The sequence below is a fragment of the Mesocricetus auratus genome, unplaced genomic scaffold (assembly GCF_017639785.1).
Source record: "Mesocricetus auratus isolate SY011 unplaced genomic scaffold, BCM_Maur_2.0 Super-Scaffold_100014, whole genome shotgun sequence".
Classification (NCBI taxonomy): domain Eukaryota; kingdom Metazoa; phylum Chordata; class Mammalia; order Rodentia; family Cricetidae; genus Mesocricetus; species Mesocricetus auratus.
Window position 1 is genome coordinate 71,091,359 of NW_024429197.1, and position 27,806 is coordinate 71,119,164.

General features: G+C 40.2%; 1 protein-coding gene across 4 annotated transcripts in view; it reads left to right on the forward strand.

The window, feature by feature from the left end:
- The window catches only part of Astn2 (astrotactin 2), a 972,600-nt gene that overhangs the window by 391,764 nt on the left and 553,030 nt on the right, over positions 1–27,806 (forward strand). For all 4 annotated transcript variants that reach the window (XM_040757328.1, XM_040757329.1, XM_040757330.1 and 1 more), the window contains one exon: positions 21,136–21,303. In XM_040757328.1, the coding sequence (XP_040613262.1) occupies positions 21,136–21,303 (168 nt within the window). The remainder of the gene's footprint in view (positions 1–21,135; positions 21,304–27,806) is intronic.

Consider the following 27,806-nt stretch of genomic DNA (forward strand, 5'->3'; position numbering starts at 1 on the left):
AAATGCCATAATGAAACACATTATTATGTATAACTTTTTGGCAAAACAAAATTTTAGTTATTTTTTTCTTTTACATACTAGCCACAGTTCCTCTTCCTCCCCTTCTACTGCACCCCCATTTTCCCCCTGTCCCAACCCCCATCCACTCCTCTGAGGTGCTAAGGCCTCCCTTGGGGAGTCAACAAATCTGGTATACCAAGTTGAGGCAGGACCAAGCCTCTCCCCCATATATAAAGGTTGATTTAAGGAATGATAAAAACATGTTTCAAAAAGGAGAACGAGGAAGATGATCACTCAGGGTCTAAAGTGACTGCCATGTGACCATAGCAACTTGAGTTTGGGTCCCTAAAGCTCACATATAAAAGCCAGGCAATGTTATATACATCTGTGCACTGGAGTTGGGGGAGGGGAAGAGACAGGAGAATCCCTGGAACTGGCTGGTCAGAAAGCCTAACAAAATCAGTGACCTCTGGAATCAGTTACTGTATCTCAGAGAAAATATAGTAAAATATGACAGAAGACAACATCTAATATCAGCCTCAGGCCTAGAAATACATCCATACATACCTGCACGAAAGCAAATACTACATATGCATATACAACATACACACATATTTCACGGATCAGGAATTGGTTCAGCTGTCAGTTGTTAAGAGTGCTGGTTGCTTTTCAGAGGACCCAAGTTCAATTCCCAGCACCCACATGATGGCTCCCAACTACCTGTAACTCAAGTTCAAGGGGATCAGACACCCTCTTTTGGCTTCTGTTTGCATCAGGCACACAGAAGTTACATTAACATACATTCATACAAGCACTTATACACTTAAAATAGTTTTATATGATATGTATGTATATGTACATGCATACATTTGTAATTTAGAATTCAAGCTCTAGAGTTAGAGATATCTTGATTCAAATATCAGCAGTAAGAATTCATACTATTTGATGTAAACAATGTTGCATAATACTCCTAGCTAATTTCCTAATATGTAGAATTGTGAGAATTAAATGAAATAGCTAAAGAGTGTTCAGTAGAATGTTCTACAGACAGGAAGCGCTGATGACATTAGTTTTTATTTGCTTCCTCCCTACTCTCCTCTCCTAAGTTGGCTTCCTTTGCTAAATGGTCTGAACTTGTTTCAATGTTCAACAGTTATTTACTCATTGTCTAATTTGGCTAAGTCTAGGCAATAGAATAACATTTCCTGGGTTTAGTGCATAGTTATGAACACATGCAGTAACTTAAACTCTTTAAGAGTAACTTCATCTATGAAATGAAGACAGACGTAGTCAATCCCTCCAAAGAGTACACTCACTGGGCACATATATAGTATTTAGGAGGTTCTTCCTGGCAATGCCACGTTAAAGGCAGAGGGATGACTGTTTTATACAAAGCCTCAACTTCCTAAGGGTAGTAGACTGACTGAACACTGTGAAAAATGGCTTGAGACTATGAAAATTTGAAGCAAGTATTTCTGTGATGGGGTGCTATGTTTTAATGTGTGTGGTAAGGTTTAAACAAGGGCATCAGGGACAAGAATGAAAATGAGGCAGTACTATACAGCTAGAGCTAGAACAAGGGAAGAGCAACTGGTTACACTTAGACGACAAGAGTCACAGCTGATGTGTCATGTGTGTTCAGGAATCTGTGGGGGCCAGAGCATCTAGACATCAATGTAAGAAGACCAAGTGAAGGCTGGGTGTTCAGCTTGGTGGTAATATGCTTGCATGGTGTTCCTGAGGCCTTGGATTCCATCCCCAGCACTGTGAATGCATATTCAAGGGAAGAGGAAGGCCGACTGAATAATTCCCTTTTGAGGGCTGTGAGGTGTGGTAGGCAAAAGGTAGACCACAAATACCATAGTCGGTGGGTTCAAATCCTAACTGCAAGCTCAACATCAGATGAATGAGGATCAAATGCACAAAAATTCAGAGTGTTATTGTCAACAATGGATGGTTGGTCACTAGCTGCAAGGGCCAGGCCTGTGATCAACACATTTGACATCAGCTAATTATTGATTCAACTCATGCCCCATCTTCTTGCTATGATATAAAGAATCAGGTGCCAACCCTTTGGCCACATTTGAAGGAAATGAGTGAAAGCCAGGCAAGGAAAAAATGTAAGCAACTATGAAAAACACATAGCATTAGGACCTTTCATGCCGTGTCTGGGTGAAAATTAATAGTGAAAGATGTCACTTTACTGTGTGACTAAAATGAATTTGTCAGATATTTGAAGCCTGCACTGCTGAATGTTCAAATTTTTGGAGAATTATCTTAGTACAGTATCTTGGCCAAAACTGAGGATGGAGAGTGTCATTCCTTAGCAGCTGCATGGGTGCTGACCTGACCCAGGAGTCTGAAGCTTCCTGAGATGCATATTTCCTGAAAAGACTTGAATGCTGTATTAATGTGTTGGACACTGGGCTTGCCTTAGAAAAAGAAGCCTAAAAGTAGGCCTAGGGACATGATGTCATATTTGAAATATGGAATCAATTAAAAATGGCAACTTCTACCACCTTAAAAGGGAGCAGATGGGCACAGGGGTGAGGGCACATGGTGGGCATTCTGCCAAGAAGCTAGGCTGGCAATTTTCTAAATTATAGACTATTAGAACGGGAAGCTATCTTGACTCTCATCTTTGATTATTCCCCACATAAGGCTTCACATACCCCAGCTATGTACAATGGATGTTTCCCGAAAGCTCGGGCTCTCTTTTTATCTCCTGCATCAGTCTTCTAGCTCCTCTACTCCAACTATGCACCATCTTCTACACACAGCTCTTGTAGACAGTGTTCATAACTTTCCAGAGAAAGTGGGCATCCTGGCTCTGGGATCCCAAAGCTTCCTATGTATTTAAATCCCAAGACTGATAATGTCCTCTTATAAACTGTTATCATACTCCAAATGCACTACCTTTAAGCAAGGATTCCCTCCCACTTTTATAATCACCATATTTTGCCATAGTGTGCAGCATGGAATAGTAGTTGTATACTAAAATCCTTTCCCCATTGAAGATAATAAATAACACGCATATGGTTTGAAATATTCAGTAGCACTATTGTGATTATAGTCACTATTGGAACTTTGTTTTTAAACCACAAATATTAATGAACCAATTAAGCATAGGCTTCACAGTTCCAAAGCTCTTTAAGGATCAATAAGGAAGACCTTCAGCCTCTCCTCAACTGACCTGTTAGCTCTACCCTCAGGACCTCATGGTTTCCTCACACCCCATGCCTACAGCCTGATAAGATCCTTGTAGGCAACGGAAACATACTAAGGAATGGGGCTTTTTTCAGAGTCATTGAAAAGATCCCATTTGTATTTGGAAGCCTCTGGTCTTATTTTTGATCCCCAAATTTCTACCCCACCCCCACAGAAAACTACTCACTACCAGGAAATCTAAGTGAGCTTACTGCCCAATATTCATAAGAATAACTGATATGTTATGTCTGAGTAGCTTGGTGTTCTTGTGGGATGTCTAACAGTGGGAGAGGGGTGGTCACTGACTCATTTCTTCCTACTGGGTTGCCTCGCCCAGCCATGATGTGATGGAATGTAACTGGCCTTATTGTTGCACATTATACTGTGCTTGGTTGCTATCCCCGGGAGAAATGCTCTTTTCTGAGGGGAATGGGGGTGGGGCGTGGATCTGGGAGAGACTTGAAATGGGGGTGGGGGAGACTGGGGAAATGAAGGGAAACTCTGATCAGGTTGTAATATATGAAATAATAATAATAATAATAATAGAATAATTGGCAAAATTCATCATGTGTTTCTGACATGCCAGGCAGTATGGGAGGCATTTCACTCCTTACACCTTATTTAATCATACAGAACTTGCTCAAGTATTAAAGAATCCAGGTTCCATATGTGTCGTGGGATAATGAAAATGCTCTTCTGCAGAAGGCATAGAAGTTCTGCCTTTATGATTCTTTCCTCAATGAGGGAAGATCGAAGTAGGTTTTCACAGTGTCAAAGTAAACAGGGGTAGCAGCCGCAAATGAAACTAAATCAAGGAAGAAAGAAGAGAGTTTGGACTTACTGTTCATCGTGGGGAAGATCTCTCTGAAGAGGAGGCATTTAGACAGATGTGAAAGGTTGGAAAGGGAAGTGTGCACAGGCGGAAGAAACAGCAAGACTAAAACTGTCTAGAATAAGGCTAGAGTAAGGTCAGCATGGCTGGCGGAAATGCAGTGGGATGGGTTGTTGAGATGACCACGGCAGCAGGCGCTCTTCCGTGGGAGAGGCCACGGCAGCAGGCGCTCTTCCGGGGGAGAGGCCATGGGAGCAGGCGCTCTTCCGGGGGAGAGGCATCGATGCTGCCTCCATATGCCCAAGAGAACTGAGGCTGAGAGATATAGGGAGCTGGCAGCATTCTCTGGGACACTTGCCATCTGTGCTGATTACAGGCTTTTAAGTTGCGCTGCCCCACTCCGCTCCGTCAGTTTAACCATCCCAGTTCTGGTCATATGCTCCTTATTTCTCCCTACCACTCTTATTTACTGCCTCAGGCCATTTTCTGTATCTTCCTTCTTGCTGGCATAGCTACACTAACTCTCCAGTTATCTCCATTCTTCCCTCAGAGGCAGGAATCTCACACACTTGCTTCTAAATACCATGTCTCACAATCAGACCAAATATGCATATAATACACATATATACACATATCCACCCATATAATTCCCATAGCCAGTTCATGTAACCACGCTAGTGTCTCACTCCAACTGGCATTGTCTTCATTAGAAAACTAGTTATGCTAAGCAGCATGAATATCTAGAATTTGAAGGATTGAATAAATTGGCCAGGTAGAATTGTAAACAACAAATGACAAATACCCTTCAAAGGAATTCATCCCATCTCTAACATGTGCAACTCATGTCCTTCTGTGTTGCCGTGGAGGATGCTCCTTGGGAATCTCTACCCTATCCCATAATGGAAATAATGATATCCAAGAGAAACGCATCAGGAAATAATGGGCCTTTTGACCCTGGGATACTGTTTGTGATTATTTCTCAGAAGTGATTTTTAATTGTTTCATCGAGAAGGTATGCATCTTCCCTGCTCCCTCTGCCTCTTTGTAGAGGCTTGTGAATTGGACCCAGCTATTAGTAGCACTTACTAATTTCCTCTGCGTCTTGCTGGCTGAAGTGCCAGGCTTGGAACAACTTTTAATTTTGTTTTTAATTAAATTTCAGTTGTTTCAAATCACTCACTTTTAATGCCATTTCTTCGTGGTCCTTAGAGACGGCAAGGGCTGTGCACTCCTGTTTACACACACACATGAGCTGATGTGAATGCATCCATGGCAAAGCTAGAAACTGACTCCTGGCTGAGGTTCAGAGCAGGAACGGGCAATTAGCAAAGTAGGAAGGAGTCACAAAATGGGCTTTGTTTGTGCTGTGATATCTTGAGCTAATGTGCTGCTTAAGCAGGAGGCTTGGTTATTGTATTGGTTTTTGCCAAACTGTATTAGAAGAAGACCTCATTCTCTTTTATTTCATGGTAAGATTATCAAATATATGAAGGTAGTAACGGTACTGGGAACACTAACATTTATTAAGCACTTATTATGTGTCAGGTAGTGTTTTAAGCACTTTACATGTATTGCCTCATTTACATTAAATGTGAGTAATTTGAAACACAGAAATTTAATTTACATATATTACCTCCCACATTCCTGTGAGATCATTATCCACATTTTTATAGCTGAGTAACAAAAGCCCATTTAGCTGGACAGTTATCATTTTGGTTAGCTAGTGGCAGGGTCACAACATGAATACTGGCTGATTCATTCCATATTTCTGCTCTTCAATACTGCCCTGGATTTTGTCTCTAAGAACACAGTAGGGTTTCATCATCTGAATGAATTTCACAATGAGAAAGAGAACTCTTCCACTGGCTCCTACAACAGTGAAATTGACTGAAGTTTATTTGTTCTTTCATGTGGCCCCCATCATGCCCATCCCTATTGGGTAAATCATGTTTGCACCATAGGGATTGGTATGGAGATACAAAATCATGACCTGGCTACTTAATTGTGTATGCTTTCACACTCTTAACATCCCAGAATGGACAATTACACTTGAAAGAAAAACCATAAATATATACAAATGTCCTGGGACTCTCCTAGTTTAGTTAAAATCCTTTGCTTGAGAGATAGCTGAATGAAAACACCCGGGTCTACTTTCTATTTCAGATGCTTTGCTACCTTGTCTCTTCTCAGGGGACATGATGTCACTAAGACTACTATCCGTTCTCTTCCTTTTCTATACTAAACACACACACACACACATATTCACACATTATACACACATACACAGGTATATACTTACATATATACAAACTTACATATCTAAACATACAAATATACACAGGTATACACTTACATGTACACATTTACATGTGCACACATATAAGCACATATATACAGTGTACACTTACTTATATACATACACATATGCATATACACACTTACACACACATACACATGCACACACACACATAAACACACATTTTGCTTGATACCCACTACAGCTTCTTTCCTCCTCCAGACCACTGGTTCATAGTTGTAATCCTTTGCATGTGTTGGTGACACTGCTTGTGTCATTCCAATCTACTTACATTCTCTGTAGACAAATGCCCTGTCTTATTGCTACTTGATGAGCACAAGGTAGGGCTGACACATAAGTTGTGCTCCCTAAATTTGTTGATTATTTGAATACGCACATTCAGTAGTTAAACACAATAAATGTACTATTGATGAGCAAAGTCACAGAAGATGAAGTAGAGTATCTGGAGTGTGGAGGTCACAATTACAGTTTCAGAACCGTGTACCTTGGGCAAGGCAAGAAAAGGCACTTGTCTATTACCATTAGCTTATCCATCTGCGGTTTGGGAGTGCAAATGTACATATATGAGGGCACAGTATAATTGAGTACCAACTGCTCTTAAAAACACTTTTCACATCAACATACTTCTTACCAACACTCCTCGAGAAGAGAAGCATTATTGTCCTCATAACTTTCAGATGAGTGTGTAGAAACACAATGTGGGCAATAAACTTGTCCAAGGGTTCACAGATACGAAAGAGCTCTGGTAGGCTTCAGAATCTTGTGTATAGTCTTTCTGAGGAACAGATTTCTTGAGGAACAGGTATTAAAGTAAAAGAGAATGAGGTCGAAACTATGCAGTTTGCCTCTTTTATGTCCATTTGATAACATCTAAGGCAGTGCTTTTCAGACAGTGAGCTGGAGTCAATTTGCAATTCATACATTCATTCAGAATGCTACACTGATTGTCAGCTAAGTGTTAAACATCATGACAAAAGATGCCTTTTCAAAGAGAATGCTCTCCAAAAAACCAGTTCAAGCACTAGGGATAAATCCTGGTTCCACTGCCAGTGACCCCACAGACTGCCCATGTCACACAACTGTCACCCACATTCAGAGGGCCCAGTCTAGATATAACAGGGAGGGCCTTGGTCCTGTCTCAAAGAGATGTGTCAGACCACTTTGACTCCCCATGGGAAGCCTGGCCCTCTCTGAGGAGTGGATGAGGGGTGTGCTGGGAGGAAGGTGGGAAGGTAGGAAGAGTGGGAGGAGGGGAGGGTATAGGAACTGGGATTGATATGTAAAAGTAAAAACAATTGTCTTAAATAAAGAAGATGCCCATTCAACATGTGTTGGTTATAGTTTTCCTTCAGAAAGTTCATTTTCTTCTTGTGGAATAAGCTCAGCATGCCCACATCCTGTCTCCTGAGGGAACTCAGTGAGCATGTGCTGAATTCAGATTCTTTGGAAATGACATTACAGTGAGGAGAAAGATGCTTATGACAGGGCCATCAGGGAAGAGGCCAGGTTTATTAAGTTATTTGTAAGCTCACTGTGACAAAAGCAATTTAAGGGAAAGAGGACTTATTTACGTTCACTGTTTGAGGGTAGGCTCCATCATAGCAGAGAAGGCGTGGAGACAGGTGCTTGGAGCAGCTGGTCACATTGTAGTCAGAGTCAGGAAGATGAATGCTCACACTCAGATGGCTTTCTCCTTTCTGATCAGTTCAAGAACACAGTGCATGGGTGCATCTCTGAACCCCCATTAACTTAATCTAGAAACTCCTCCACAGACATGCTCAGAGGTTTGTCTGCTAGGGCATACATCCAAACTGACAATCAATATTATCTATCACAGAGAGTCACTTGTAGGTTAAAAGAAGAGCTTGCCTGTAGATAGGACAGTGAAGACAGACATGTATCATGGTCCTACATACTCCAGAATGTATAGACAAAGGCCAGAGGTGAGAATCTGAAAATTACCCATGGGAGTAATTACCCTGAGGCCTGACCGACTGGGATCCCTTCTCTTCATTATGCCAACAGACTGGGTATGTGTTTCCGGCAACTTAAAAAAAAATCACTTCCTGGCCATTATCAGTATCAGTATCAGTGACATAAACGTTAGCAAGAGATACAATATTATTTTATGTTTTTTTTTAATTTTATTTTCCAGTTTAAATTTAGATAAGAAACAAGGTTGCTTCACAAGTCAGTTCCAGGTCCCTCTCCCTTTCCCTCCCCTCCTCCCGTGCCCTCCCCCCACCCCCCCCCCCCGTTATCCCCTCATTCCCCCAGGGAGGGTGAGGCCCTCCATGGGGTTGTCCATAGTCTGTCATTTCATATAGGGCAGGGCCTAGATCCTTCCCCAAGAGTTCAGGGTGAGAACATATCCTTTTCCTTTTCCACATCCTCTCTGCTGAGTTGATGCCTTTTAAATGTATATCATTTCTGAATTTTCACTACATGCCCAAGTATGTATTCTAAATTACTGTTTTATTTGTGATTGTTTCAACACTGAGATAAGATCCTAAGTACCATTGGGCTACTTACCTTCCTCACAAATCACAATCATCCCACTATGACATCGTGCACTGTGTGCTACTTGCTGCTGTGCCGTTTTGCAGAAAAAGAGCCCCAAGGCTCACAAAATCAGGCAATGGACATGATGGGGACCAAATGGTAAATGGCAGGCCTGGAGTCCTTCTGGCTGCAGGGCTAGAGTCTTTCAAGCTGTCCTTTACCAAGTCTTTCTGAGAACAGAAAGGATGAATTCATTCTTCATCATCATATACTAGAAACAAGGATCTCAGCCACACAAAAACCTTCTGGAGCCCTAGAGTCTTCTATTTGATCTACAAATGAACACTTCATCCTTTCTTTTTTTAAGCTTCTAGAATTCATAGCAACATTAAACAGGTGAATGGCTAATTGCTAAGGATGCTGCATTGTAGATAAGCTGCAGAGCTCTTTTATTATGCCACCCCAAGTACCAATATTGCCTCTTTAGGCAGCTGTTCTCATCTGTGTCAGACAGTGAAAGCTCTTCCATCAACATGGCTGTTGACGCCTCTGATTTTTGGAAACTTTGCCTCATATAATCTTTTGTAGTATCATAAAACAATTAGATTAAGTCTCATCATTAATTTTAATTGTTGTCCAGTTTTCAGAAAATATCTCTTGCAAATGTTACATGTCTTTGGATATATAAGTATCAAATTATAATGTTATGTAACACAATACCTCTCTATTCATTCTAATATAGTAGATTTATATTTCAGTCATCATCTTCAGAAGTACAGTAGAGAATGAACCAAGGTGAGCATTGACACAATCACAGTAAAACAAAACAAAAAATCCCTTGTAATATGAACATGTTTTCTGTGAAGTGAAAAGAGTAGGAGACAGCCTAGAAGTATTGAACATTATTATTTTTATTGCAGAAATGCATTTTAATTTCTAGTATTCAGCAAGGTCTCTGTGTATTTCAGGATATGTACATATGAAGTCCTGAAATTTCAGTTTCTTTGCCTGTAGAATGGGAATACAAAAGATACTTACCTTCCAGTGATAGTTCTTTAAAGAATAGCATCAATAGAAGTATGAATATCCATCTGATAAATGCACTCAGTGATTCAGTCCCACAGTCCCACAACATGCATGCAAGTGCTACATGGTAAATGGCCCTTCACTCTCAAGAAAAGAAACAGGAAGCATGTTCCAGACTCTCACAGGTGACTTGTGGGATGTCTACTACATTTGGATCCAGGTCTGCTGATTTCCAGGACTGTGCTTTTTTTTATCTCAAACTCTTCTGAGATGAAAGACGAATATGGAGTGCAAGAACTCCAGAGATAAAACAGCAATATGCACGCACATGCGTGCACGCGCGTGCGTGCACACACACACACACACACACACACACACACACAGTGAGAGACAAAAACCCAGGTATGTGACCAGGTCTAATTTGGTTGGTTTGCCTGAACCCATGTTGTAGCAATGAAACAGATCCAGGGAGGAACAGGTAATAAGGTTATTAGTGCTCATGGTTGTGAGCCACCTTTGCAACAGCCCTTCATATGTGTGCAAGCTCCTTGGCAGGAGCAGCGAGAACCACGGCTCGTAGATGAAGGCAGCATCAACGAAGAGAAGAAGGATAGGATATATAGTTAACCAGGCAGAGGCAGAGCAGTTTAAGGGTATTCACTCAGTGCTTATTTGCATCATGAATCACACCATAGCCCCGCATTTTTGGGATGGTTTCCTTCCAAATGTGCTGATCCTTATTTTTACCAGACCCTTCTGGGGATCTGTCACTCCTACAGTATACCTTCATGCCCTCGTGCCTAAGTCACCTTAGATAAGATTGTGAAAGTAAGAAGAGTAGTTCCTGGGAAGTGGCACAAAGCAGCCTAGGGGGAATGAACAGATAGTGAGAGGTAGGTGATTTTGAAAAATGAAATTACAGGCAGGACTACCCTATTGCACAAATTTAGGAGTCATTATCTATAACACAAAATACAATGGCTAATAGAATTTTGTGGACACATAAATATGCAAATATTCCAGGACACATAGTCAGTTGTGTGTGTGTGTGCATTCATAATCATATATATTATATGTATGGGTAGAGTCTTCATTATATTCAGAAATACATTGCTTACTGTGTGGATTTTCCAAGAATAGCACACTGGAAATCTACACTATTCATGGGTAATTCACATGAATTTTACTTAATAACATTGGAATCTCTGTGAACTGTATTTCTAAAATGCAGACAAAGAAATGAACGAGGCTTAGAGGATTGAGTTTTCCTACAGTAATCCAGAAACAAGAGGCTAGACTAGTCTTTGAGCTGCCCTCTTTACTTCTGGAAAAGCTCCATTTTTATGTTCATGATTTACTTGGTCAGATAACAGAAAGGAAAAGATATTATAAAAGTCAAAATAAAGAACTTGGGTGATTGGGAACAAATGTCTACTATGTTCCATCTAGAACCACTAATCTATACTCATGGGATGCCTCAGTGGGTTAATACACTTGCCACCAAGTCTGAGAAGACATATATGATCCTGGAACCCACAATTTGGAAGGAGAGAACCCATTCTGGAATGTTTCCTCAGCCTTATATTTGCATGTGTTAGCATGTGCACTTACCTACAAAAAAATGAATGCATTTAAGAAATTAAGAACCACTAATTTTATGTCAAAGTAAATCTGATGTTCAGATTTTATCTGACCCATAAATTCGCAGAGAAGTATTAAAGAAAATTTACAAAAGAAAAAAGAATAAGAAAAAAAAAGAAAGAAAAATTTAGGAGTAAATATCTACTTTCTAACTTGCACCAAAATTATTTCCTTAGAAATTTAAATGAGTTAAAAAAACACAGGAAGCATTTTCTGACTTTGTTCTTTTTCCATTACCTAGCTTAGTACCAAATTGTCATGTACTTTGGGGAAAATGCTCTTTTGAAATAGTGAAACTTCAAACAGCTTTTGTCCAGACCCCAAACACCCCTCACTCAACTTGAAGCAAGACGAAGGGCATAGAAAAGCATGTAGCATTCTGTGACAATCTGTTTTTAGCCAGACTTTGATCACAGTTTGAGATGGGGAATATAGAAAATGCTATTTAAAATGAAAAAAAAACATAGTCAATGCCCTCAGGAAATTCCACATGACACTTAAAAAAAACCCTTGTACTTAGTGAGTTTGGGAAAAGGCAATGAAACTGTTTATTTAGAAACAACTATTTTTCCTGTGCAGAATGCTGCGTTCCCCATTGGCCTCCCCATGTCCATTTTTATTTTTCTCTGGTACCTAGTGATGAACTCTTAGGTGTTTCACCTGTATCACCTGTAATATGATCCTCTCCTTCTCAAAAGAAGGGAAATGTGAGCTTTAGGCTTTGTGATGAGACATCCAGCTATAAAAGATCTGCTTTTGCTGAGATCTGGATGCCACATCATTTAGGGTCTATTCTACCCCTGATACATGCTCAAGTAGTGGGGTCCTTGGGAAGTCAGTGGGACAGAGTTCTAGGGGTCCTTCTGGACATGAATTTCTTTAAAAATGGGGATACAGGCTGAGTCGCTGTGCAGCTATCATAATGCATGCTTATACAATTCTAGGTGGCACCACTTCCTACATACTTAGGCTGCATGTATATTACATACTGTTGCTCATATGGCCATGGTAAACAAAACACCATAAGATTGAATTTAACATAGGAGAAAACAATATAATCAGGAGCTGTGGAAAATGAGATGTATATGTAGACTACTGTTATGTAACCTAATATAATATTCTATAGGAAACTATCTTCTTAAGATCTTATAGATGATGTACACTCTAAAACTGATAACAATTGTAGGATATTAAATATGTAATACAGCAATATTTGTATTTAGTAGCCTTGTTAAGTATTATGAAGCACACATAGTGGCATACACTATGCTTTACATGACCACCAACATGACCCCAGACACATGAGTCATGCATCTCTTGTACAACTATTGTAATATCAAGAGGCAATAGGAATTCTCCGCTCCATTATAATTTTAGAAGACCACTGCTATATATGAGGTTTCTTGTTGCTCTTTATACAACACATGATGACTCTTGACCAATCCTCTGGGATTTTGAGCATATCCTTTTCTGCCTTTTGTCCTAGGTTTGATTGCCTATTGAAGAAGTCTGACTATAGTATGAATCTTCAGTGAGGATTTATCACATCACCAAAGGGGTGAAAATAGGCTTGAGGGTAATAAAATACTACCCTTGTGCATTGTAAAAGTAAACCATAAATAAAGTGCAATAGTGGGCATACAGTGTATTTATGGCAATAAAATGTCACTAGTAAGAGATAGTTTTGGCTGTGTGGGTGGGTGGGAATCAGTAAACATTCCTTAAGGAATAATAAAGAAAAGTGTTTGGAAACTTCTTTTAGATGTCATGGACGATACTCATAGCATCATAAAATTCTCATCTATTATATGATTTCCAAGAAGATTATTCCATTTTCCCCAATTTAAAATTTTTATTTGTTATTACTTTTACATTGGCACCCTTGTTCCTCTCCCTCCCCTTCTTCTTCCACCCTACCTCTCCCATCTCACCTCCCATCTACTTCTCAGAGGGGGTAAGGCCTCCCTTGGAGAGTCTCCAAAGTCTGGGACACCAAGTTGAGGCAGGACCAAGCTCCTCCCCTCTGAATCAAGCTGAACAAGGTATCCCACCATAGGTAATGGGCTCCAAAAGACCAGTTTGTGTACCTGGGATACGTCCTGGCCACACTGCCAGAGTCCCGCCAAACAGGTCAATCCCCATAGCCATCATCAAAATGCCAAATAATCCAATTAATAATGGGGTACAGACCTAAAGAGAATAATCAACAGAAGAATTTAAAATGGCTGAAAGACATTTAAGGAATTGCTCAACATCCTTAGACATCAGGGAAATGCAAATCAAAACAACTTTGAGATACCATCTTACACCAGTCAGACTAGCTAAATTCAAAAACAACAATGACAGCTTATGTTGAAGATGATGCAGAGTAAGGGGCATACTCTTCTATTGCTGGTGGGAATGCCAACTTATACAGCCACTTTGGAAATCAGTATGACAGTTCCTCAGAAATTTGGGCATCAACCTACCTCAAGACCCAGCAATACCATTCTTGGGCATATACCCAAAGATGCTTAATCATATCACAAGGATACTTGCTCAACTATGTTCCTAGCAGCATTATTTGTAATAGCCAGATTCTTTCATTTTTAACCAAGTTTCTATTTTGGGGAGAACCCAACAAAATACAGTGTTTTCCATAAAATGACCTTCTTTAAAATAGCCATTGGACACTTTCAGTTCATTTTTAGCTTCCATATTCTTAACATTTGTGTTTTATTCACACTATATATATATTCATAAATTATAACCTACATAGTACTTCATCTGTCTATTCAGTGATGTTAGAGTACTTAGAATCAGACTGGACTTCTGGGGAATCAATGAAAAGAGCTTAGTTCAAACTAAAGTTTGTATTTAGAACTCTATGGATCTCCAAGAAGTCCATGCATAGAACTGAATTATTGACCTTGTCATTTTATACTTTTTTATTGCATGCAATTCAAACCTTACTCTGAGAAGTAATCCATATTGTTCCTTGGGATTAAATAAAGGCTAATAATCAGAACATACATAAGAGATATTTGTCCAGTAAGATAAAACTAATATATTAGTTTACTAATATTTTATAATAAAGTACCAGTGTCAGAGTAGCTGAAATGTTGGGAGTGATTTCCTCACATTTATGGAGTTAGCAGTCAAAGTTCATAGTGTGAGCAAGATTGATTTCTTCTGCTGTCTCTATCCTTGACTGATAGATGACTGTCTTCTCTTCTCATCTTCATGTAGTCCTTCTTCCTTGTACATGTGTGATTAATTTCTTCTTATAAGTACATGGATCATGTTGGATAAAGGCTCCAATCTATAGACTCTGCCTTTTTAAAGACTATGCCTTCAAATGCAGACACATTCTGAATCAGTGCATTCCAGGCCTTCACCAAGTGAGCTTGACGAGATCACAGTGGATCCCATAACAGATAGAGGACATGTAGGTAATGGAGAGAAGGTTGGACTTGATCTAAGGTAAAGAGAAATTAAGTGCAGAAGATAAAAGGAAAAAACAGAGGTAGAGGAAAAGACACAGAGATAAGTGGCTGTGAGCCTTGTTTGAAAACAGGCCCACAGTAAGGATGCTGTTCTCAGAGACCAATTGCTCCCAACCACCGAGGTTGACTTTGCTTTCACCTACAAAGCCCTAAAATTATGTTTGATCACCCACTTCATGTATCCAATACTGATTTAGGACTCTGTAAACTGGGGCAGAGGCTGGAGTGGATTTGTGCTTCACATACCTGCTGGGCTGACAATAGGAGTGGTCCTCATTTCTGCTTCTGAGTTTGTACATCATCATACCTCCAGGGAAGACATTTTTCATAGGCCCGAGGCCCCAACAGAGATACACTCTGTGATGATGTGGCTGAAGGGAGAGTGCTTCTCATCATTTAACAGCCACGGATACTTGGAACCGAAATCCTTCCTGCACTTCATTTGTGGAAAGCATCTGCTGGTCATTCACCAGTGTGACCAGAGCCTTGTTTTGAAGTCTTTTACCCACGGCTCTCATTGGTCTGGCTCATGGTGCACAGTGTAATGAAAGGAATTTGCAGCTGCCGCCTGTCTCACCAGGCAATTTTTGTCTGGTGATACCTATTTCCATGGTATTTTTAGTTCTCATCTGTAGCTTTCTGTTTCTTTTGGGGGGATGCTGTGCTTCTGGATTTTCAGAGAACATTATGGAGTGGCCTGAGCTTCCCAGATCATGCCTGATCTATTCTGCACAATTACAGGAGCAGGCTTATAATCAATTTAATTGAAGATCAGAGTTAATGAGGACCTCAGTGCCCATGCAGTCCCTTGAGCAACACTGGGCTTCAAATTCTAGATAAGGAAATGATTGGGCTGAACTGAAAATCCATTTGGCTAATTAGATGATGTATATTCCCACAAGGCAGTGGAAGAAAAATGAATATATATATACATATATGTATATATATATTTAAATATAAGGAAACATGACATTTTGAAGTTGAGATTTTGGCAGAGATTCCATTTAAGAGTCATTTCTCTCTGGGAGGATCTAAATGAGTATCTCAGAGAGGAATCTTACATTGCCCAATAAGAGAGGGAGGGCTTTTAATCTAAAGCCAAGAAAATAAGACAGACATCCAGAGGAAATAAGGAAAACATGAGACACAAGAAATAACACATTTTTATTTCCTTGCAATGTAGTTTTCATTCCCATAGAAATGTGGCAATTTATTCAGAGAGCTGCTTGACACTCATTTAACTTACTAGTACATCCTCCCACCTTACTCTGCCTTGTATTTTTTTCTCAGATACCCTGCCCATATCCAAATGTCTTCTGAACATCCATCCCACACTAAGAACTATGGGGATCATGAGTTAAACAAAGCATGGCCTTTGTTTTTGAAAAATGAAGAATCTAGATAGAATATGAAGTAAAAGGGAAAGAAGCATAGGCACACAAGCTTTGCCTCAGAATTGCATGTCTGATGTCCATCCCTGCAATTATTTCACACCATATTTAGTCAACTAAAGTCTGGTATAGGCTTACTAACTAACTAGTTCACATCCAAAGACACAGATGAATGAATTAATGATGGTATATGTAAGTTCACACTGGACTGAGAGGCGGGTATGGCTTTCAGCTCTACTGGGTAAATTTGCAGCTAGCTCTTTGTTTTGCCTCTTGAACCTCCTGTGATTGATCCTTGCCTATCAGCTTAAGCTGAAGGCCAATCCACAAGGCCTGCTCACAATATTCCAATATGGCTCCAGTTCACTTTCCAGTCTCTATGAAAATGGTTTTACAAGAGGAAGACTTTACTAAGTACTGGACAAATGAACCCATTGAACTTAGCACAGAAGGCTTCCTTCTTCTGATACAATATGATCTCTGCTTCTGCTTCCTCCCCTACACAGGGCCCCTTTACTCATGTCTGTATTCTTTTTATTCATCCACATCTCAAGCCAATGACAGTGAGTCACTTCCCTCAGGAACCACGAAAGTGAAGTTTAGGGTTTTCATTTGAAAGTGTTGCGATTCCTAACATGCTAATCATATTGTCTAGGTTTTTCAGAGTGCCAGTAAAATTAATCTGGGCCAATAAGACAGCCTTTCTACTTCACAATCTCAGGAAGAAATGAGTTGACGGTCTCAGTAGTCAGACATAGAAGTTGATTGCATGAATTCTCTTTAACATTTGTGACAATCTCTAAAATTGTGACAAGTGTTTTGCTAAGAGATGCATTGATAAGAACTAATGACTCTCCGAATGTTCCCCTGTAAGAAGACTCAGTTCCTCAGAGGAGGGGAACGTGCCTCTAGCTCTATGGGCATCAAAGTGAGTGTTCAGTCTTCTAGAGGAAGAGTAAAAGGACCTCAGAAGACAATCCTACCAAAGTTCTGGTTTCTCAAAACAGCCTGAAATACTTGAAGGTCACCGCTCTAGAAAGTATAAACTCTTCTGTTAGCTTCCACTTCTGTCCCTGAGTAATTATGCAAATAGGTCGAATAAATTTTTTTGTACCTCATGCGTTCTTCTGTGAAAGAAAAGAATGACTATACCACCAGACTGTTGTGAGCAGAATAGTAACACGTTTATATCATGAATGAATAAACAGGGCACTCAAAGGGTAGTAGCTTCCCTCTGCCATCAAAACGCCTGTACATCTCTATGAAATACCATTTCAAAGATGTTAAAGATTACCAACTGACTTAGTCCATTTATGATGCTTAAACAGAATGCAAGAGCACTAGTGCCTTATGAACAGCACAAGTGTGCTTCTAAAAGTTCTGGAGTCTGGAGAGTCCAAGATCAGGATACTATCAGGTTTGGTGTTGGGCAATGGTCAGCCCCCTGGTTCAATGTAGGCCCTCCTTCCTTGTTGTTCTAAACAGCTTTCTAATTAAGGCACTAATCCCAGTTATAAGAACTCTGTCTTCATGACCCAGTCATCTCTGACAGCCTCAGCCTTCAAAAGCAAGTAGCCTATTATACATGCTTTCTAGTCTCATCATATTTCTCATATTTGAAATCTGTGGATATTATGTGTAGAGTTTTGAAATTTCTAAGAAATCCAAATAATAAAATTGCTCCCTTGAGTTGATTTCACAAGGCACCCAGGAGTTTATCTGCTTTAGTGGATTTGCAATGTTATCCACTAAAGCAGTCCTATCTCCATTAACTGCCAAAGCATTCCTTCTCCCAATTGCAAAGATCCTAATTACTGGCTGCTCTGAGTATTTATTGATAAGCACCCTCCATTGTGAAGAACTGTTTCACCAAAGGTTGTGTCCACTTCCTAGAGATAGCCTATAGTCCTTTACTGAACAATGTGATGTGCAAATGCTTGTCTTGATTTGAAACCAGTATGAAGGACTGTCTACTGTCAGAGTGTCCCATGCAATCTCTGAAGGGCTTCTTCTGCATCCCCATGGCAACTTAACTTCTCCTTCCCTGCCATTTCACTTTGCTCACTCCCTTTCAGGACCATGTTAGCAAACTACCCCCATTTTGAGATTGCCTTTGAGACTTCTTGCAGGCAGTGCTGACCTAAGTCAGATGCACTGTCTTATGTAACCCTGATATCAGTGTCTGGGGGGTGGGATTGTCTACCCATGCTGTTTACATGTTATAACTGAGGCCGGGGGCTGTTTTCTTGCTCAAGGTTATGCATCTAGGAAGTACTACTGTGAGGATCTGAACTCACATCTTGCTGGTTGTTCTCTTTATCACAGCACTGTGCAGCTTTTCTGAAGCAGCGGGATTAACCAAACTCAGCCCTGGGACACAATTCAATACCCATCCCTCAGTCTTTAGTGAGAATAAAACAGGAATTATCCATTTAAACAGCATGACTGTGCTTTTTTAAAAGAAAAATCTGCAGTTGATACTGATGTGTAGTGCCTTGCTCAAGGACCCATGTGACACGTTTCTTTTTGGGCTTTGTTCCAGTGGGGGAAATGCAGCTTTGTAGATAGATTTGCATAGCTTTCCTTGCCAAAAGTTTGAAATATGAAATCCAACAGACTCATTCCTTTCTTCTTCTTCTTTTTTTTCCTTTAGCTGCCAAGGACTCTAGGGCCAACTTCAAAAGTGGTCATTTCCTTATCTCAGCTTGATGTCACTCATGTCCTCCTGCTGTTTCACATGGATGCTTCTGGCATTCACAGTGAAAATCGTGTTGCCGCCTGTGCTTTACATAGGAACTCTGTCTATAGAATGATAAACATTCTGTGTCTGTGTGAGCTAAAGAAGATAAGCATTAGCCCTTGGTCTCAGATGCTTAGGCAGCCAGGCACGGTTTCATGTGACCTCACCTCTCTGACCATTTTTCACTGGACCACAGCAGATGATCTGATCCAAGATTAGCCCAAGCATAGATCAAGAACAATGTCTAACACAATCTGACAGAAGCCCCTGTTAGATGCAAAGGATGCTTAAAACTTGAGATGCTCTTTAGAAATCCTGAATTTCTTCCCTGGAAAAAAAACTAGGTTTTCTGTTGTTATCATTGTTGTTCCCTGGTGTGATAAAGAGAAGCCAACAGGGTAGAACAGCTTAGTTACATTAGTTATAGGACAGAATTTTCTGGCCCCTGTGACACGGGTTGATAGATCAACCACAAGTCCAGAACTACTCTTCAAGTCTCATTTAGTCCTGTTGAAACTCATATTTTCTCACTCTCTGAAGCTTAGCCTTTGCTTTGCATGTTTGCTTCATACATATGTTCATCACTTACAATATTATTGTAGCCAATCTGAGGGATCTTCTTGCTTCTTCCAATTGGGTATACATATAAACATATGTGAATTTGTATAGAATGTGTATGTGTGTGTGTGTGTGTCACTGGGTAATTATACAGTAATTGCATTGAAATGGATAATGTATACCTGTGTGTATATATAGATAGATACATATATGTGTTATATCTTATAAATTAATGAAGCATATTTCAATTCATAGATTAGAAAGCTAGAGACTTTTTGACCTACAGAAGTTTCTATGAACATCTTTATGTTTTCATTGGAAAATTGGATGATTACAATTAAAAAGATAAATTTCAGTCTTTTTGGCTTTTAGGCCCATGTTCAAAGCTCTAACTGGAAGTGACTCATGGGTGCCATTTTAGTGGGAGTTGACATGACCCTTTGACCCCAGTCCCCCTGGCTTCTCTCCTGTATTCTCCAAACACCAAGCATCAAGCTTATTAGTTTCACTGCTTGCTTGCTTTTTGAGATGTGTTCTCCCTCTGCATCTCTGGCTGACGTGAAATTTATTGTGTAGATCTTACTAACTTGGAACTCACTACCTCCATCTTCTGAGTACTGTGATTATAGGTATGTGCTACCAATCCTAGTATAACGGTGCATGAGCTCGTGTGTGTGTGTGTGTGTGTGTGTGTGTGTGTGTGTGTGTGTGTGTGTGTGTGTGGTATCTTTCCTTAAAGGTTTTGGCAATTTCCTTGAAAATTCATCTATGTGTTTGTCTACCTCTGTATACATTTCTATCTCATTATATCCTTCAGAATAAAATTAATTGGGTTGAGAGTATAGCTCAATATGTGTGAGACCCTCATTTTCAACTGCAAAAGCAATGACAGAAAATAAACACACTAGGGGAAATAGGCCTTGGTTCCATGTTTCTCATCTTGCACATAGGTATCACCCACGAGGCTATGGTGAGCATTAGTGCACTCTTTTCCCAAGGGAGTCCTGGGTGACAAGGACAGTCACTTTCCCTTTTGAAATTTAACATTTAATCATTTTTTTTTTACCAGAACCTGTCAGGAACAGTCCTCACACCTTACATTAATCTATTTCATTCTCACAGTTGATGTGGCTCTCGTTAATATTTCCATTTATAAATGAAGCAACCAAGGCCAGAGTAAACAAGCAACTTTCACAAAGTCAGTGTTCTATGAGGGCAAAGTCTGGGCCTGAACCTCATCCTCTTATTATATACTAGGCTGAACAAGTTCATGTTGACTTTTGACATCTCAATGACACAGGGTAAAGGTTCTTCAATCGTTCTTAAGAAAATGAGTTGTCATAGTTGTGGAAGAATTATTAGCTCCTTTGTTCCTTTAACATCAGCAATGACTCTGAAATTGGGGAAAGTATCTACATTTTTCTGTTCACCCACAGGGAGCAGCTTCGTGGTGAGTGAAGGAAGCTACCTGGATATCTCTGACTGGCTAAACCCTGCCAAGCTGTCCCTGTACTATCAGATCAATGCAACCTCCCCATGGGTGAGAGACCTGTGTGGACAGAGGACGACAGATGCCTGTGAACAGCTGTGTGACCCAGAAACTGGTAAGTCACAGAGTATGGGACTTGAGGTAAAGGTGGCACCACTTGAGAGAGAGTCTGCATTTTTTCCAGCGAAGTAATTATATATCACTGAGTCATTGACAAGGGACTTGATGTAAAGGTATATTGGTCCAATCAATTGTTTAAACCATGTGCTGCCATTTCCTGGTAAGGGAGGAAATTCTTTGAAAAGTATGTAAGCTCAGAGTTGGAAAAGACCACAGAGGGCATCTAGGTCAACCTCAGCAAAACTGAACGTCTAAATGCCATCAGACACTGCTGCATTCATGTCCTATTTGTTTTTAGATCCATATTCTTCAGCAAGATGCCACTGTATCTCTAACTACTAGCAAAAGAAGAGGGTACCTAACATACAAGCTTTCTGTTAAGTGGGAAAGTAGATGAGGGTGGCACAGGGAATGAATAAAAATAATATAGAATGGAATATGTATGAAAACACCAAAATAAAGCTCATTTCTTTATATGATCATTTATAAAGTAAAAACAAAAATGTAAAATAAAATGATAATATACAGATTTTCTTCATATGTTCATTTGTACATCTAATCAACAGGAATTTCTTGTAGCCAGGCATATTTTCAGGAAAATTCTCAGCCTAATGTAATCTGCATATGAGTATATATGGAAAGGAACATCAAATCTGTAGTCTCCTATGGTAGCCAAAACCTACATGTAACCATTTATCTTAAATTAATTGAAATGAAATAACGTTAAATATTCATTCCCTCAGTCACATTAGCTATGTTTCAAGTACTGCATGACTCTGTATGACTAATAACTACCTTCTTCTACAACCCAGAAAAAGAACATTTAGAAAGTTCTATTGGAAAATACTGTAATAGATAAGCATATACATATATTACATAGAGATAGATAGATGGCAGACAGACAGACATCTGATAGATAATAGAGAGTAGAGGTCAAAGCCTATGCAATGAGAACCTTGGAGTGGGGGAGAATTTGTTACTATAGACAGAAATGCTCTCCAGAAAAGTGTTATTTGAACAGGTCCTTCACAATGGTTGAAACAGATGAAACCATTTCACTTTGGTAGAGAGTTTTTTATATAGAAGGCCCTCTGTGCATCAATTATCTACAGCAGGAACTCATAAATGGGTCTTTTGATGGACACTGGTACGAATTCCAAGATGCCTAGAGTAGAAACAAGGTGTACATAGTAAAATCTGAAGTGCATATTTGGGGGCCAAAAGTGGTTCAGACCTTACATTAGGCTGATGTGAACCTTTAGTCACTGGGTATTTCTGAGCAAAGGGGCATATGAGCATGCGTTCTGACCAACATTTTAACAGGTCCACTCTAGCTGCTGTGTGAGGAATCATTTCTGAAATGTCAAAACATACTATTACTATAATCTAGGCAAGAGTTGGTAATGGCTTAGGCCATGAGAAGGGAAGAAAATGGTGAGATATTAACAGATACTGGATGACTTTAGTATAGGCTTGACAGCATTTGTTATTAGATATGGGATGTGAGAAATGGAGTGCAGTCAAAGATGATTGCAAATTTTCCAGTCTGAATGGTGAGACAAATCAAGTCATCATTTCCTGAGGCAGGCATGCCATGGGAGGGTCAGGGCTGGGAGAGAGGTATAAAGAGCAGAGTTGTGATATTAGTTCAAGAAAACTACTGCACATCACACAGGAGTGGAGAACGGACATTTGGCTTTGCCCTTGAGATTGATTTCCTGACTGTGTTGGTGCTGTAATAACATAACACCTAGCAGTCCTGCCCCGTGGAGAAAAGAAAGGAACATGAGTGGACCCTTTGCAGTATGCCTTTCCCACTTTATTTAGTGGCCAGAATGGTGTAGAAATATCTCGTACAAGAAATGTATTTATACTGACAGATGGCCCACTCCAACCCTGTGGCTCCTCACCAGTCCATGTCTAGTTCCTGCCCGCCTGAACAATGTTCTCAACCTTGTGCTTTCCCACAGTTTTAAGGAAAACACAACTTGGAGTTGTTTGCTCCAGATTCTTCAGGTGAAAGACACAAATTCATTTTATGCCACTCAAACAGGAAACAAATTCAAAGACTCACTGCATAACAATTATGAGTAGGGAGGCATATAATGTGTCAGGCAGGCAGATAGTCCGACTCTGTTCCTTCATTACAAATGGAATGCAGAGATGTTAGGGTGTGGCAATTATCAGTGTATACTTAGAAATAGTGTTTGGGTACTTTAAATTAATCATTAAATATTTGAGTTGTTTAAAGCAGCTGGCAGGAGACAGGCAGAGAGTCCAGTCTGTGCATGGAGAAGATGCTCCTAGTTCATATCTCTGATCACCGTCCTAAGCCATGTGGGTGCAGCATGCTATGTCTAATACCCAAGGAGTCACTTTTGCCAGGTCATCCCTGAGACCAGTTTATTTGTCAAATATCTGAGTCAATCATATTGAAGAAGTAGAAGACTAACAGCTATGAACTGTGTCAAAGTGAGTGAACTTTGCTTTTTGTGTTAAAAAAGAAAAGATGTACCAACATTCAAAATGGAAACCAAAATAAGAGAATAAGAATTCACTCTAGGTCCATGACTTGAAGAGGAAATTTTGGACAGAAACAGAAATTTTATTCAATAGCATCTAAATGGTATCCAAATCTAGTATATGCTATCTTTTTTTAAATTTTTTATTTTAATTTTAAATAGCTTGTTTTACATGTCAATCCCAGTTCCCTCTCCCTCCCCTCCTCCCGCACTCCCCTACCCCCCACCCTCCCACCCTATTGCCAAATTCTTCCACATAGGGGATATCTAGAGTCTGTCATTTTACTCTGGGTAGGGTCCAGGCACTCCCCTAAGAGTCTAGGCTGAGAGAGCATCCCTCTTTGTGCTATAGGCACACGAAGACTGTTTGTATACCAGGGATAGACACTGATCCACAGCTCAGGGCCCCATAGGTTGCCCAGGCCTTCTCGCTGACACTCACATTTGGCGGGTCCAGATCAGTCCCATGCTGGCCTCCCCACTGTCAGTCTGGGATCCAAGAGCTCTCCCCTGTTCAGATCAGCTGTCTCTGCTGGTTTTGCCAGCCCATTCTTTGCCAATTTGCTCATCACTCCTCTCTCTCTGTCACTGGGTTCCTTGGGTTCAGTTCAGTGATTAACTGTGTGTTTGCCTCTGCTTCCATAAGTCACAGGATGAAGGCTCCCAGATGGTTATAGACATCAAGTTCATTATCAGGAATGGGCATTCGAGGTGGTCTCTCCACTATTGCTTAGCTTGCCAATTGGTGTTATCCCTTTAGATCACTCGAGGACGCTCTGGTGCCTGATCTGTATTCGATCCTATGATTCCCTCTTCCCCCTATTCTACCCCCACTCCCTCAAATTCCTGTTCCCCCATGACCAACTCTCTTCCTCTTCACCCCCTCTCTTCTTCCCAGGTCCCACTCCCCCCACCCCTCGCCGTGTTCCCCATCCATTCAGGGGATCTTGTCTCCATCCTCTTCTCTTGGGTACTATGCATATATGCATATCTTTTAGGTTCTTTCCTGTTTCCCAGACTCTCTATCAGTGGAAGTGCAGACTGGCACTATCCTGATCCATGTCTAAAATCCGCATATGAGTGAGTACATACCATGTTTGTCTTTTTGCGACTGGGTTACTTCACTCAGGATGGTTTCTTCCAGTGCTATCCATTTCCCTGCGAATTTCAAGATTCCATTGTTTTTCCACAAGGTTACTCCTAGAGCTGATAAACACCTTCAGCAATGTGGCAGGATGCAAGGTAAACTCAAAAAAATCAGTGGCCCTATTATATACAAATGATGAAGTGACTGAGAAAGAAATCAGAGAAACATCAGCCTTTACAATAGCCAAAAACAGCATCAAATATTTGGGGATAATGTTAACCAAAGAAATTAAAGACCTGTATATCAAGAACTTTGTGTCTTTAAAGAAAGAAATCAAAGAAGATACCAGAAAATGGAAAGATCTCCCATGCTCTTGGATTGGTAGGATCAACATAATAAAAATGATAAAAATGGCAATCTTGCCAAAAGCAGTCTACAGATTCAATGCAATCCCTATCAAAATTCCATCACAATTCTTCAAGGACCTGGAAAGAACATTAATCAACTTTATATGGAAAAACAAAAGGCCCAGGATAGCTAAAACATCCCTATACAATAAAGGAACTTCAGGAGACATCACCATACCTGACTTCAAGCTCTATTATAGAGCTATAGTCCTGAAAACAGCTTGGTATTGGCACAAAAATAGGCAGGTAGACCAATGGAACCGAATCGAAAGCTCTAATTTTAACCCACACACCTATGAACACTTGATTTTTGACAAAGAAGCTAAAACTGTACAATGGAAAAAAGAAAACATCTTCAACAAATGGTGCTGGCATAACTGGGTACTGGTATGCAGAAGACTGCAGATAGATTCATGTTTATTGCCTTGTACAAAACTTAAGTCCAAATGGATCAAAGATGTCAACATAAATCCAGCCACACTGAAACTTTTAGAAGAGAAAGTGGGAGATACTCTTCAACGAGTTGGTACAGGAGACGACTTCCTAAACATAACACCAGTGGCACAGGCACTGAGATCGACAATTAACAAATGGGACCTTCTGAAACTAAAAAGCTTCTGTAAGGCAAAGGACACAGTCAAAAAGACAAAAAGGCAGGCCACAGAATGGGAAAAGATATTCACTAACCCTACATCTGACAGAGGGCTAATCTCCAAAATTTACAAAGAACTCAAGAAACAAGTCTCCAAAACACCAAAGGATCCAATTAAAAGGTGGGGTACAGAGCTAAATAGAGAATTCAGTAGAGGAGGCTAAAATGGCCAAGAGACACTTAAGAAAGTGCTCAACATCTTTAGCCATCAGGGAAATGCAAATCAAAACAACTCTGAGATACCATCTTACTCCTGTCAGAATGGCTAAAATCAACAACACCGAAGACAATTTATGCTGGAGAGGATGTGGAGAGAGAGGAACACTCCTCCACTGCTGGTGGGAGTGCCGACTCATACAGCCTCTTTGGAAATCAGTATGGAGATTCCTCAGGAAAATGGGAATTAATCTACCACTGGACCCAGCAATTCCACTCTTAGGCATATATCCAAATGAAGCAAGTTCATATAGCAAGGGCATCTGCTCCACTATGTTCATAGCAGCATTATTTGTAATAGCCAGAACCTGGAAGCAACCTAGATGCCCCTCAACTGAAGAATGGGTAAAGAAAATGTGGTACATTTACACAATGGAGTATTACTCAGTAGTATATGCTATCTTAATCAAAAATAAATACCTCATGCCAGGATGATGCATCATTTACAAATGGTGTTTGGTGCCTAATAGTTTCTATCATCCACAAATAGGAAAACAGGAAGCAGACAGGAGATGAACTTGCTAACGTTACGAGAAGGACTCTAGAAACAGCTACAATCAGGTTTTTTTCACTCTCACTGTGTATATTAGCCCCTTTCTTTGAACCTTTACCCTTCTCTCCTTAAGAGTCTGGCTAGACTCCATGGATAATTCTTTATACAAATTCCTTAATGCTATTGCTGTACAGAAGAGAGGTCTCTGTGTTCTTTGTAGTAACCATAGTCTGGAGTAGCTTCAGTCCTCCCCTTCTCGAAAGGGCAAAACTAGGAACCAAGGGGAGTCTTTTATCATGTTAAGTATTGAATCTCTTCAGGGAAGGACCAGGATCTGACTTCAAACCTGTATCCTTTCCTCAAGAGCCTGTTGAGACTCATTTTCACAGCCTACCCATGGTGCTACCAGGGCCCCTCTTTGGAATATCAATGCAGTTCTTACACAATCTCTTGAGACAGTTGCGACTGGAAGGAGGGTGCATTTTCATTGGCTGTGATGCCTGACAGGCTGGGAATGCTCCAGTGGATGGCCCTACATGAGGCATGTCCTGGTACCTCTGCATGGATTCAGTGTGTTCGTAAGAGGGCACAAGAAGTTGGAAAATGTTAGGGAATGCCACAAGCATTAAAGCCAGGCCATGGGGTTGGAATTGGCAAAGACTTATGTATGTTACATCCATACATGAAATTTTCAAACAACAAAAATTTAAATAGTTAATCTAGAAAAATTATGATAATAATTATAATAATAGTAAGTTGTAAGTTACTATCAAACAAATGAGCTTTCCTCTCCCCCTGTCCTCTTCAACGCACACACACACACACACACACACACACACACACACGTACTCACACACACACACATCTTAGAGCTGGAACCATATGTAGAATTCACAAGACCATCTCAACTTTATGGCTGTAAGTACTGATGCAAGAGAAGACCAATAACAAGATCAAGGTTGTGGCCAGCTGATGGCAGAGCTGTTACCTGAGTCCTGTGCCCTAATCTAGTTAGTTTGAAACTCTTGCAGACCACAGGAATGGAGCTGCACATTCTGCATTTCTTTTACTTTCTCAATAAAGGTTTTTCATATTTCATTTAAAAATATTTTTCATTTTGC